The 14,420-nt window shown below is 42.2% G+C and overlaps 2 protein-coding genes across 4 annotated transcripts in view; one reads left to right on the top strand and one right to left on the bottom strand.

Moving 5' to 3' along the window:
- Window positions 1–1,297, top strand: part of grhl2b (grainyhead-like transcription factor 2b) — a 28,856-nt gene extending 27,559 nt beyond the window's left edge. Inside the window, exon 16 of the mRNA XM_047807812.1 lies at window positions 331–1,297. Within this exon, the coding sequence (XP_047663768.1) occupies window positions 331–445 (115 nt within the window). The 3' untranslated portion in view covers window positions 446–1,297. The remainder of the gene's footprint in view (window positions 1–330) is intronic.
- A 2,539-nt stretch (window positions 1,298–3,836) lies between these two features.
- ncaldb (neurocalcin delta b) overlaps window positions 3,837–14,420 on the bottom strand; it is a 19,734-nt gene continuing 9,150 nt past the window's right edge. The window contains exons 2-5 of one of the 3 annotated variants that reach the window (XR_003443097.2): window positions 10,238–10,637; window positions 9,534–9,639; window positions 5,809–6,135; window positions 3,837–5,671 (exon numbers count right to left, since the gene is read on the bottom strand). Coding sequence is in view for 2 of the 3 variants with exons in the window: in XM_027163061.2 (XP_027018862.1) it covers window positions 6,041–6,135; window positions 9,534–9,639; window positions 10,238–10,615 (579 nt within the window). In the remaining variant the exon portion in view is untranslated. Of the gene's footprint in view, window positions 6,136–9,533; window positions 9,640–10,237; window positions 10,641–14,420 lie in introns of all 3 variants that reach the window. The other 2 variants (XM_027163061.2, XM_027163060.2) reach the window with 2 other exon arrangements.

Raw genomic sequence — 14,420 nt, forward strand, 5'->3', positions numbered from 1 at the left:
AGCTGTGTGTGTATCAGAGCTGTGTGTGTATCAGAGCAGTGTGTGTATCAGAGCAGTGTGTATCAGAGCTGTGTGTGTATCAGAGCAGTGTGTAAGGGTTTGTGTGTATCAGAGCTGTGTGTGTATCAGAGCTGTGTGTGTATCAGAGCTGTGTGTAAGGGTTTGTGTATATAAGAGCTGTGTGTGTATAAGAGCTGTGTGTAAGGGTTTGTGTGTATCAGAGCTGTGTGTGTATCAGAGCTGTGTGTAAGGGTTTGTGTGTATCAGAGCTGTGTGTGTATCAGAGCTGTGTGTTTGGGGTTGTGATAATTAAACAGTGTTGTGTTCTAGGATCCTGGTGAACATGGACGACAACATCATCGAGCATTACTCCAACGAGGACACCTTCATCCTGAGTATCGAGAGCTACGGCGACGCCTTCAAAATCACCCTGACTGAGATTTAGATGCGTTTGCTTTTGGGAAGATGAAGATGTGAAGCCTTCTTTCCAACATGGTGCTGAGTTCAACAGCTGCACCGTCAACCCATAACTCTAATCAGGTCCAAGCGAAGCGGCGTCTCACGAAGCCGACGTTCTACACACACACAGAGAGACGAGTCGCCCGGAGAGTCACGTGACTCCTGAATCACCTCCGGTCACGGCGCTAACAGGAAGTTCTCCTGTGTGTAATAATGTGATGTTACTTTTATAAATGTTAATTCAGGATGTTACAGAGCTGAAAAATCAGACGTGTGAACATTTAAGGTCCAGAAACTTTTCTTTAACGTATCATTTCACAGCCTCGTTATTCACAACCTGTGCACATTTGAAACATTTCAGACGAACTCGACTTTAAGCTCCTATCTGCTTCTCTTTACTGTTAGATTTAGAAATAGAATTAAAGGAAAAATTCAGGAAATCAAAATAAATCCGTGTCTAAAATATCTGTGCTGCAACATCAGAGTGTTTTTCTTATTCTTAACAATATTAAAATCCAAAATTATATAACAAGCTGAAAAGTAGAACATGTTTAAACGACGCAAACCGATCGCTCCGTTAGAGGAAAATGACGACGTGATCAAATTTAAGGCTGAATTTTATTAAAATAAACAAATAAATAAACAAATAAATAAAGAAACAGATAAGTAAATAAATAATAGTGCTGTTTGATGCTACAGAACTGTGCTGTGTTTCCTCTCTCACCTCGTCCATGTTTCAACACTCCGGTCTGATGGGTTTCATTAATATATGTATAATTATTATTTTGTGCCATGTACAGTTTTTTATTATGTTTATAAGTTTGTGTAATGATTTTTTTTACAAGATAATTACTGTGGAATTCAGGCGTAGCTGTACTGCAGTCCCCCGTGGTTTGTTTTATATGTGTTGTACTCCATGATGCGAAATAAGACGTCCTCCGATTTCCTCCCGTGTTTGAGTCAGACGTGTTTGAGTCAGACGTGTTTAAGTCAGACGTGTTTGAGTCAGATGTGTTTGAGTCAGATGTTTGAATCAGATGTGTTTGAGTCAGATGTGTTTGAGTCAGACGTGTTTGAATCAGACGTGTTTGAGTCAGATGTGTTTGAGTCAGACGTGTTTGAATCAGATGTGTTTGAGTCAGATGTGTTTGAGTCAGACGTGTTTAAGTCAGACGTGTTTGAGTCAGATGTGTTTGAGTCAGATGTTTGAATCAGATGTGTTTGAGTCAGATGTGTTTGAGTCAGACGTGTTTGAATCAGATGTGTTTGAGTCAGATGTGTTTGAGTCAGACGTGTTTGAATCAGATGTGTTTGAGTCAGATGTGTTTGAGTCAGACGTGTTTGAGTCAGATGTTTGAATCAGATGTGTTTGAATCAGATGTGTTTGAGTCAGATGTGTTTGAGTCAGACGTGTTTGAATCAGATGTGTTTGAGTCAGATGTGTTTGAGTCAGACGTGTTTGAGTCAGATGTTTGAATCAGATGTGTTTGAGTCAGATGTGTTTGAGTCAGACGTGTTTGAATCAGATGTGTTTGAGTCAGATGTGTTTGAGTCAGACCTATTTGAGTCAGATGTTTGAGTCAGACGTGTTTGAATCAGACGTGTTTGAGTCAGATGTTTGAATCAGATGTGTTTGAGTCAGACATGTTTGAATCAGACGTGTTTGAGTCAGACGTGTTTGAGTCAGACGTGTTTGAATCAGATGTATTTGAATCAGATGTGTTTGAGTCAGATGTGTTTGAGTCAGATGTTTGAATCAGATGTGTTTGAGTCAGATGTTTGAATCAGACGTGTTTGAGTCAGACGTGTTTGAGTCAGATGTGTTTGAGTCAGACGTGTTTGAATCAGACGTATTTGAATCAGATGTGTTTGAGTCAGACGTGTTTGAGACAGATGTTTGAATCAGATGTGTTTAAGGCAGACGTATTTGAGTCAGATGTGTTTGAGTCAGACATGTTTAAGGCAGATGTGTTTAAGGCAGACATGTCAGATGTGTGTATTAGCATCAATGCTAAACTCATCCATTACTTTTCTGAGTATAAAACGTTGCTCTGCTTTTCAGTGTGTTGTGGGTTTGTGTGTCCAGGAATTTCCTGTTGTGAATTTAAGGTGAATTTAACATTGTCATGTCTTCGTGTCAGAAGGTTTTACTGATATCTCAGATGTTCAAACTCATTAGTAAAGATCTTGTTATTTTTGTAAATAAAATTTTTTTATTCCACAAAACGTGTCTCATGTTGTCTCACATCATCTCACATGTTTTATATACGAAAGAAATTAAATAACAGAAATACTTCATTTCGCTTATTTTATGCATTAATCTGGACGAGAGGGTGCTAATACTTAGTAACAATCTTTTTACTGTATAATACACAGTATTTGAACTGACCAACCGTTAGCTAGCACGCTAGTCTAAAATTTGCTAGCATGCTAATTAAGCATGCTTACTAATAGTTTACACAGTTTATGTAATAGTTAGCCTAATGTTAGCTAGCTTGCTAGTAAACCTTGCTATCGTTTTACACAATATAATAGTTTAGAATTGTCTGCTATCATGCAAACCTGGCCAGTGGTTTTAGACATTATAATAATAATAACAATAATCATAATAATACTTTAATGTTAGTATATAACAGTTAGCTTAACATTAGCTTGTTGGCGACAGCTAATGAAGCTGCTCAGTTTAAATGAACACGGTGCTCACCAGCGCCCACTGTCGGTCAAAACCCGTTTATAAAACCCAAAGATGTCATACTAAGTCTTCATAAATATCTCTGACTGTTTATAAACTGTCTAACTTATCTGTTTATAACAAGGTTATATTAACACACTGTGTAACTGATGCTGGATTTTTGACCAGATGCAAATTAAAACTAAAGTTTTTACTAGGGGGGACATGGTGGCTTAGTGGTTAGCACGTTCTCCTCACACCTCCAGGGTTGAGGTTCGATTCCCGCCTCCTCCTTGTGTGTGTGGAGTTTGCATGTTCTCCCCGTGCCTCGGGGGTTTCCTCCAGGTACTCCGGTTTCCTCCCCCGGTCCAAAGACATGCATGGTAGGTTGATTGGCATCTCTGGAAAATTGTCCGTAGTGTGTGAGTGTGTGAGTGAATGAGAGTGTGTGTGTGCCCTGTGATGGGTTGGCACTCCGTCCAGGGTGTATCCTGCCTCGATGCCCGATGACGCCTGAGATAGACACAGGCTCCCCGTGACCCGAGAAGTTCAGATAAGCGGTAGGAAATGAGTGAGTCTTTACTAGCTAAATGTTAATGAGAATATAAACTCGTTAGCATTTTAGTCATTTAGAAAAACATGGCAGTTAAAAAGCATTCTTCATCCTGTTGCTAATCAGCACATAAACAAAAGAAGCGAACAAACAACCAGTAAAATTCCATTTATAATTCATTTGGAACATTTATAAAATAATATTGTGCATAAAATGTTTCTTCACATTGAATGAACCGAGCCTCACATTACACTGGACATTAAACAACATCATTTACATCAAATTAAAAAGAAAAAAGTCAGTTGAACAATCTCACGGTGTGACAGAAGCCATGGATATTAATAACAAGAATAAATATTTCCTACATTTAAATATAAATTTTTTTTTTCTTTCTTGAGTACTTAATGTCCGTGTTCACTGCTGGAGTCGTCCATCAGATATGAAGAATTCTGATCGTGTTGATGATCTGATGCTAAGTAGCCGTGTGCTGATGCTCACTTACATGATACATGACTTTGTGCTGTTACAGCTGAAGGAATGAGGTTAGCTAGGCTAGTCAGTTGCTCAATGCTAAGTGCTAACAAAAAGAAAAATTACACCAGCACAAATCAGGTGATGTGGATATTTAAACTTAAAACATTTATTTTTGTTAACCATTTAATTAATTAAAAGATTGATTTATTAATTGCTTGATTAATTAACCAAGTAATTAATCAAACAATTAATTAAGTGCTTGATTGTGTAACCAATTAATTAATTACACAATTAATTGATTCATTGATTAATTACTTGCCTGATTAATTATTTAATCAACCAATCAATTAATCAATCAATTTATTAATTTAGTTTATTTATTATGATAATTCTCTGTACTGACTGTCTCCATCTTGCTGTCAGCCCTGCATTCAAGTACAAAAACCATTTCTGATATTCTGAACAAACATGAATTAGACAAAATCGAAACAAAACAAAACTTGACAAAAGACCGACGAGTCCGATCACAGTGCATCAGGAACGTGATTAGACATGTCCACGCATGTTCTAGGCTAACATTATTTCCAAACAACTCGTGCGTTATGTGGATCATGACGATGAAAGCGGTTAGCTTCCCGCATCAATCCTGCTTAACTCAGATGGCGGTTTAGATAAAAACATCTGCAACGAGATGAACGTCAAATCTCATAAAAGGAGAAAGCAGCTTACGAGTTTCCCGGTGTTCAGGAAGCGGACAGAGCTTTTTAACACTAGCACTAGCAATAGCAAACGATGCCCACTTAACACCACAGCGCTGCTAAATACCTTAACGTTTCTATAGTAACAGCTCACGGTGATGTTTTCTGCTTCCTGTACAGAGGTGTTTATGTAATATTTCTGGAAGGAGTCTCTGATGTCAGAATGGTTACAGCTGCTGTGATGTGATAGAGAGAACTCTACTCTTGTGAGTAACTCTAAACAGATAAAAAGTAAGTGATGATGTAATTCTTAATAAATTACAGTCTTGGCGATTTAAAGCATAGTAACAGGAATACGACGCTAGAACCCTTTAGGCGGTGCGTCGTAGCTTCATGAAACTTAGTAAGGTGATAAATACTGCTAAAGCGGTTAGGTTAATGCTAGTTGGCTAATGTTAGAGAAGTGACTAGCATACTCACATGTTACTGCGGTCACCACGGCACTCGAGGCCTCGTATTTCTCCTACTGTACTAAACAATAACGGCGACACACACATGGAGTGTTGAGTTTTTGGAAAGAGGTTGTTTTTTTTTTTATCAGACTTCATCACAACGATTGCGCTTCACGATCGCACGGGCAGTCGCATGCTTTAACTTAACACACACACACGTGTTTAATACATTTTCCTTCAAATCTCCACACACCTAAGTGTCTAATCCGAGGCTCGTGATCGAGAGAACCTAACGCTTCCACATGTAGGGGAGAAACCTGCGGCTGCTCGAGCGTTTGGTTGACAAGTCACAGAACTTGTCTGACTGAAAAAAACAAACAAACTTGTACTTAATGAAAATGTCGTGGCTAAATGAACTACGATACTATATTTTCTCAGATTTTTTAACACTTCCTAGATATCATCGTTGTGTAATAGACCAGAGCAGAATGAATATCATACCAGCACTTCCTGTGTGACGGTGCCATATCCTGTCACAGTGTGTATGCACCGAACAGAGGGATTTACTCCAGTCACTGAGTCCATGGGTGTGTGTGTGTGTGTTTCTCTAAGCAGACATTTCCTGGTTGTTGGAATTTCCGCTCACACTGATGCGCATATGTAACTCTGTGTGTTGAGGATGAAGGAGAGCTGCAGTGTTAGAGTCGTGCAGCAGGAGGCGTCGCTCTGCTCCTTACTGCCCTGCGCTGCTCGGGTCACACTGCAGGAGCCGCACAATGGATGGATCGTTCTTTGCTCCTTCGACAAATTCTTCCAGAGATAGTTTACCTAACACACACACAGGGTTCAAAGGTCATTTTGTAAATCATATTGTATTAACATCATCATATTATTTTATAGCATTTATGCTCATATATTGTTTAGATGGTTGTTCCTGTTCCCACCTGTATGATTGTGTACAATGGTGTATGATTGTGTATGGTTGTGTACTGTGGTGTATGATTGTGTATGATTGTGTACAATGGTGTATGGTTGTGTATGATTGTGTATGATTGTGTACAATGGTGTATGGTTGTGTATGGTTGTGTATGATTGTGTATTGTGGTGTATGGTTGTGTATGATTGTGTACTGTGATGTATGATTGTGTACAATGGTGTATAGTTGTGTATGATTGTGTATGAATGTGTATGGTTGTGTACGGTGGTATATGATTGTGTATGATTGTGTATAGTGTATGATTGTGTATGATTGTGTACGATGGCATATGGTTGTGTATGATTGTGTATTGTGGTGTATGGTTGTGTATGATTGTGTACTGTGATGTATGATTGTGTACAATGGTGTATAGTTGTGTATGATTGTGTATGAATGTGTATGGTTGTGTACGGTGGTATATGATTGTGTATGATTGTGTATGATTGTGTATAGTGTATGATTGTGTATGATTGTGTACGATGGCATATGGTTGTGTATGATTGTGTACGGTGGTGTATGGTTGTGTATGATTGTCTTGCAATCCTACCACCTGCCCATTGGATCCACTCCCTTCCACTATGCTGCAGACCATCTCACAAGACCTCTTGCCCTTCATTACCACTATCATCAATAGATCCATAGCATCTGGTCATGTACCAACTACCTTCAAGAGAGCAAGGGTTATTCCCATCCTAAAGAAACCTGCTCTTGAAAATTCTTGAACACACTGTCTGTCTCTCTCTCACAGAACAACCCCCAAGATTCCAACAGTCTGGCTTTAAAGCAGCTCATTCCACAGAGACAGCCCTTTTGGACGTCTCTGAGAAACTACATGCTGCTAGATCAGCCAAACTGTCATCTGTCCTTATCCTCATTAACCTTCCTGCAGCATGTGATACGGTCAACCACAAGACTGTCTTGTCCACCCTCAGGGGCCTTGGGATTTGCTGATCAGTTTGGGAATGGTCCGCTTCCTACCTGGAAGGACGCTCATATCAGGTAACATGGAGGGGAGTGACATCTGCTCCACACAGACTCTCCACTGGTGTCCCACAGGGCTCAGTACATGGTACTCTTCTTTTCTCCCTGTATACTCACTCTCTTGGTGAAGTTATTTCCTCACATGGGTTCTCTTACCACTGCTATGCTGATGATACACAACTTTTCTCTTTCCCACCCTCAGATGCCACAGCTTCTGATTGGACCTCAGCATGTCTGGCAGAATATCATCATGGATGACTGCTCACCAGTTAAAGCTCAATCCTAGCAAAACTGAACTACTGATCATCAGGTGATTCATCCCAAAGCCCTCATCACTCTTCACACTGCACCTCGCACCCTCCGATCTACCAGCACTGCTCGACTGGCTACACCATCTCTCAGGGTAAGAGGTAAGTATACTACAAGACTCTTTTCTGTTCTGTCACCAGGGGTCCGGACAGCTGAGTCACTTCAAACGATGGTTGCAGACCTACTTATTTATGAAACACTTCAACTAGCACTTCCCTGTTTGATGTATGAATACATATAAAAAAATAATTTAAAAAAAGTATGTAACCTTGTGAACCAGAGTTAATGTATCCAATGATAGAGACTTAAGCAATTTTGTATGTCGCTCTGGATAAGGGCATCTGACAAATGGTGTAAATGTAAATGTACTGTGGTGTATGATTGTGTCTGATTTTGTACTTTGGTGTATGATTGTGTATGGTAGTGTGTGATTGTGTACTGTGGTGTATGATTGTGTGGGGTGGTGTATGATTGTGTATGATTGTGGTTGTGTAGGGTGGTGTATGATTGTGTAGGGTAGTGTATGATTGTGTAGGGTGGTGTATGATTGTGTACTGTGGTGTATGATTGTGTGGGGTGGTGTATGATTGTGTAGGGTAGTGTATGATTGTGTAGGGTGGTGTATGATTGTGTATGATTATGGTTGTGTAGGGTGGTGTATGATTGTGTACAGTGGTGTATGATTGTGTATGATTGTGGTTGTGTAGGGTGGTGTATGAATGTGTACAGTGGTGTATGATTGTGTAGGGTGGTGTATGATTGTGTATGATTGTGTACTGTGGTGTATGATTGTGTAGGGTGGTGTATGATTGTGTATGATTGTGTACTGTGGTGTATGATTGTGTAGGGTGGTGTATGATTGTGTATGATTGTGTACTGTGGTGTATGATTGTGTAGGGTGGTGTATGATTGTGTATGATTGTGTACTGTGGTGTATGATTGTGTAGGGTGGTGTATGATTGTGTATGATTGTGTACTGTGGTGTATGATTGTGTAGGGTGGTGTATGATTGTGTATGATTGTGTACTGTGGTGTATGATTGTGTAGGGTGGTGTATGACTGTGTATGATTGTGGTTGTGTAGGGTGGTGTACTGTGCTGTATGACTGTGTATGATTGTGGTTGTGTAGGGTGGTGTACTGTGCTGTATGACTGTGTATGATTGTGGTTGTGTATGATTGTGTACAGTGGTGTATGATTGTGTAGGGTGGTGTATGATTGTGTATGATTGTGTACTGTGGTGTATGATTGTGTAGGGTGGTGTATGACTGTGTATGATTGTGGTTGTGTAGGGTGGTGTACTGTGCTGTATGACTGTGTATGATTGTGGTTGTGTAGGGTGGTGTACTGTGCTGTATGACTGTGTATGATTGTGGTTGTGTATGATTGTGTACAGTGGTGTATGATTGTGTATGATGGTGTAGGGTGGTGTATGATTGTGTATGATTGTGTAAGGTGGTGTATGATTGTGTATGATGGTGTAGGGTGGTGTATGATTGTGTATGATTGTGTAAGGTGGTGTATGATTGTGTATGATGGTGTAGGGTGGTATACTGTGGTGTATGATTGTGTAGGGTGGTGTACAGTGGTGTATGATTATGTATGATGGTGTAGGGTGGTATACTGTGGTGTATGATGGTGTAGGGTGGTGTGTGATTATGTATGATGGTGTAGGGTGGTATACTGTGGTGTATGATGGTGTAGGGTGGTGTATGATTGTGAAGGGTGGTGTACAGCGGTGTATGATGGTGTAGGGTGGTGTACCGTGGTGTGTGATGGGTTAGGGTGGTGTACTGTGGTGTATGATGGTGTAGGGTGGTGTACCGTGGTGTATGATGGTGTAGGGTGGTGCACCGTGGTGTATGATGGTGTAGGGTGGTATACAGTGGTGTATGATTGTGTAGGGTGGTGTACCGTGGTGTATGATGGTGTAGGGTGGTGTACGAAGTGTGTTGACTCACCGTCACGGTTCTTGTCCATCTGACGGAAGATTTTCTCTGTTCGCTTCTCTGGTGTGGATTCGTCCTCAGGCATCTTCATCACAGACGACACCATCTTATAGATGGCCTGCGGGGGCAGTAACACAGTGAGAGGGAGAAACGCTGAACCTTTAGCATTAATACACAGAACAATAAGCAAACTGAGGGCTTTAAAGCGTCCGTTGGTGATGGATGTTTGTGCTGGTGGTGTTTGGGGCAGGGTTTATTTTTATGCCTCGGTGTCTGTCATCTGATCAGCTGATGTTTGTTTGTATGTAGAAATGCAAACACTTTCATTTTGGATTTTGTATCCCACATGACTGTAGCTCACTTCCTGTTGCTCTGCACTTATGCACAGACGTTTGCTGACCCTGTTATATGAGTGACATCTAGAGCTGGATAGAGAAGATAAGCATCAGGTGTTTGTGCTTTCGGTCTAGATGCAGATGATAATTGTTAATGTCTAGCATGCTTTCAGCACAATTATTTTCAGAGCTGCTGCTGTGTTCCTTTTCTTCCCGCTCGGGGAAGCCGAACCCAGCGCTGTGGCTCTGACTCATCGATTCTGCTCGTGTTAATTGGCTAAATGCTAAATTCCCTGCAGTGTGTAATGAAGCCCTGCTCCTCTGTCTGCTGACTGAAAGAGAAAAACTGCAGTGAATAAAAAAACAGGTCGTCATGCCGACCTGTACGATCTCCAGCATCTCGTCCTTGCTGATGTAGCCGTTGCCGTCCAGGTCGTACATGCTGAAGGCCCACTTGAGCTTCTGGTCGAGCTGGCCACGTGACGTGATGCTCAGCGCGATGATGAACTCTCGGAAGTCTATCGTTCCGTCCCCGTTGGCGTCGAAGGTTCGGAAGACGTGCTCTGCGAACTTGGACGCGTCTCCGTACGGAAAGAAGTTGCCGTAGATCTTCTTGAACTCTTCCATGGTGAGCGCACCGGTGGGACAGTCCCGCAGGAAGCCCTTATACCACTCCTGAATTTCCTCCTCGGTGAAATCGGTGCTCTCCAACAGGTCCTGGATCACCTCGGGACGGAGCTTGCTGTTCTGCTTCCCCATTACAACACGTATTCTGTTTCAGCTGCTGAGAGAGAGAGAGAGAGAGAGAGAGAGAGAGAGAGAGAGAGAGAGAGAGAGAGAGAGAGAGAGAGAGAGATCAATACTAGTCAAATCTTTAAAAAATAGTTTAATAAAAATCACAACTATTAATTTTATTTATGCTAAAAAAAAAACTCCATTAACTCCATGTTCACCATCAAACACCTCGAGAACTAATCTACAAACACAGTGTTTTGTGTGTGTTAGTGCATGTGTGTGTGTGCATGTAAGTGTGTGTGTGTGTGTGTGCATGTGTGTGTGCGTGTGAATGTGTGTCTGTGTGTGTGAGATTGAGTGTGTGTGCGTGTTTATGTGAGTGTGTGTGAGTGTGCGTGTGAGTGAGTGTGTGCATGTGAGATTGAGTGCATGTGCATATGTATGTGCGTGTTTGTGTGAGTGTGTGTGTGTGTGTGTTTATGAGTGTGCGTGTGAGTGTGTATGAGTGTGTGCGTGTGTGTATGAGATTGAGTGCATGTGCATGTGTATGAGTGTGTATGTGCGTGTTTGTGTGTGTGTGTGCATGTGTGTGCGTGTGAGTGTTTGTGTGTGTGTGCATGTGTGTGAGTACGTGTGCTTATGAGTGTGCGTGTGAGTGTGTATGAGTGTGAGTGTGTGGTATGCTAAACCATGTTTGCATGTGACATTTAAAAATCGGCCAATTATGTATCAGGTACTGCTAGTGTATATAAGCCACGCCCCCTCATTAGCATTAGCCCCCTCATTAGCATTAGCCCCCTCATAACGTTATTATTGTTTTCTTTTTTCTTCTTATTTTTGTTGTTGTTGTTGTGGAGATTCTCACGGTTACTGTGAATAACGGAAACAAATATTTAATGCTAATTTTTAACAACTATTAACAAAACTACCAACAGCTTTAATAAAAAGACACACACACACATGCTTTAGTAAAGACAGTGTGTGTTTGTGTGTTGCAGGATGTGAACGGCGGTGTGTAAATGTGATGAACAGACGCCGCACCTCACGCACTCTTCCTCTGCTACACGCTCACCTATCATCAACCGAAATTTCCACTGCTCACACACACACACACACACACACACACACACACACACACACACACACACACACACACACACACACACACGCACACACACACTGCATCTGCAGAAGCATCATTTCCTGATGCAAATTGACTTCACACACACCACAACCTGTTCCCCCACGCCGTGTATGTGTGTGATACTGAATGACAGAGAATAAGGGAACAATGCATCCAGTAAACAGGAAGTCCTCCATCTCTCTCTCTCTCTCTCTCTCTCTCTCTCTCTCTCTCTCTCTCTTTCCTACGTTCCTCAGATATTCTTTTTTGATATCTTTTTTGATCATTCTGTCTTTATTTCTCTCCTCTTCCTGTGTCAGTCAGTATCTGTCTTTCTGTCCCTGTCTTTATTTGAGACCCTGTATGATGTTCAGTAGATGAGGTGATATTGTTCTATGCCCCGAACACTCGCTCAGACACGTTATGTAAGAGGAACAGGAACGAGAGCGAAACAAACTGCAGCTCTTTAGGTGAATTAGCATGTAGCAGTTAGCTCTGTGTGCTGAGATGCTTTCCTGTTCAGCACGGCTGTACCGTGTTTCTTCTCCCTGTCAGCTTTCTCCTATGACCATCTCACCAACATCACGTTTGGTTTTTCTTCACACCTTTCTGTGTAAACTTCACTTCAGCGGGTGGGTCTGAAATCTCCAGGAGATCAACACTGAAATACTCACTGGCACCAACACCATGACGCTGAGATGTGAAAGTCTCTCACTTCTGAAAACATGAACTTTCACTGAAGATTTCAACCTGCTTTCCTAAAGAGTCTGTATTTTGTCTGTCTGTGAGCAACACACAGGTGTGGAAAGCAGAAGATGGACTTCAGCAGATGTGTGACCCTGAACATGTGAGACACACACACACACACACACACACACACACACACACACACACACACACACACACACACACACAACCTGACAAAGCGTGTTTTGTTGAAAGTTTCTTTGAACTGTCTCTCTTTCTGTCTCACCTCAACTGTCAGGCCTTATGCGATCAGAGTCTCTCTCTCTCTCTCACTCTCTCTCTCTCTCTCTCTCTCTCTCTCTCTCTCTCTCTCTCTCTCTCTCTCTCTCTCTCTCTCTCTCTCTCTCTCTCTCTCTCTCTCTCTCTCTCTCTCTCTCTCTCTCTCTCTCTCTCTCTCACTCTCTCTCTCACTCTCTCTCTCTGTACCCTTTTCATCCCTCCTTATGTTCTCTTACACTGTGACATCATCACTGAGCCCTCACTCAACCCTCATATCCTCAGATGTTCTCCACCTTAAAGCCGAGTTCTGATCAACAGACCAAAGGTCGTGTCTCAAATTAACTCTAAGTCTCTTAGCACCTTCGTTAGCTGCTTGATCACTTGGACACACACGTGGTGGTGCAGCTGTAAAGCCCGGAGACAGTATGGTCAAAAGTCTGTGTGTAAAGGGGCGTGGCCTCTGTGTGAGTCATCTCTAATAAAGGGGGGTGTGGCCTCTGTGTGAGTCATCTCTAATAAAGGGGGTGTGGCCTTTATGTGAGTCATCTCTAATAAAGGGGGGTGTGGCCTCTGTGTGACTCATCTCTAATAAAGGGGGTGTGGCCATTGTGTGAGTCATCTCTAATAAAGGGGGTGTGGCCTCTGTGTGACTCATCTCTAATAAAGGGGGTGTGGCCTTTATGTGAGTCATCTCTAATAAAGGGGGGTGTGGCCTCTGTGTGACTCATCTCTAATAAAGTGGGTGTGGCCTCTGTGTGAGTCATCTCTAATAAAGGGGGTGTGGCCTCTGTGTGACTCATCTCTAATAAAGTGTGTGTGGCCTCTGTGTGACTCATCTTAAAGGGGGTGTGGCCTCTGTGCGAGTCATCTCTAATAAAGGGGGTGTGGCCTTTATGTGAGTCATCTCTAATAAATGGGGTGTGGCCTCTGAGTGAGTCATCTAATAAAGGGGGTGTGACCTCTGTGTGAGTCATCTCTAATAAAGGGGGTGTGGCCTCTGTGTGAGTCATCTCTAATAAAGGGGGCGTGGCCTCTGTGTGAGACATCTCTAATAAAGGGGGTGTGGCCTCTGCATGAGTCATCTCTAATAAAGGGGGTGTGGCATCTGTGTGAGTCATCTCTAATAAAGGGGGTGTGGCCTCTGTGTGAGTCATCTCTAATAAAGGGGGCGTGGCCTCTGTGTGAGACATCTCTAATAAAGGGGGTGTGGCCTCTGTGTGAGTCATCTCTAATAAAGGGGGCGTGGCCTCTGTGTGAGACATCTCTAATAAAGGGGGTGTGGCCTCTGCATGAGTCATCTCTAATAAAGGGGGTGTGGCATCTGTGTGAGTCATCTCTAATAAAGGGGGTGTAGCCTATGTGTGAGTCATCTCTAACAAAGGGGGTGTGGCCTCTGTGTGAGTCATCTCTAACAAAGGGGGTGTGGCCTCTGTGTGAGTCATCTCTAATAAAGGGGGTGTGGCCTCTGTGTGAGTCACATACAGGTTAAAAACACATTTACAGACAGACAAAACTTCATAACAAACGAAACTAACAGTCAGTTCAGTTCCATTCTCGCTCTTCACTTGGAATAAAGTGTGGGAATAAAACCGAGGCTTCAGCAGTTCCTACATTCCTACATTCCTACATTCCGTTCATACACTGTGCTTTTTTTTAGCTGAACAGACTGAACGTGTTCATGTTTCTGCTGCTCTCTTTCCCACTAAACATCACTGTAACGTCTCACTCGTCTCACACTGC

The sequence above is a fragment of the Tachysurus fulvidraco genome, chromosome 24 (assembly GCF_022655615.1).
Source record: "Tachysurus fulvidraco isolate hzauxx_2018 chromosome 24, HZAU_PFXX_2.0, whole genome shotgun sequence".
Taxonomy (NCBI): Eukaryota; Metazoa; Chordata; class Actinopteri; order Siluriformes; family Bagridae; genus Tachysurus; species Tachysurus fulvidraco.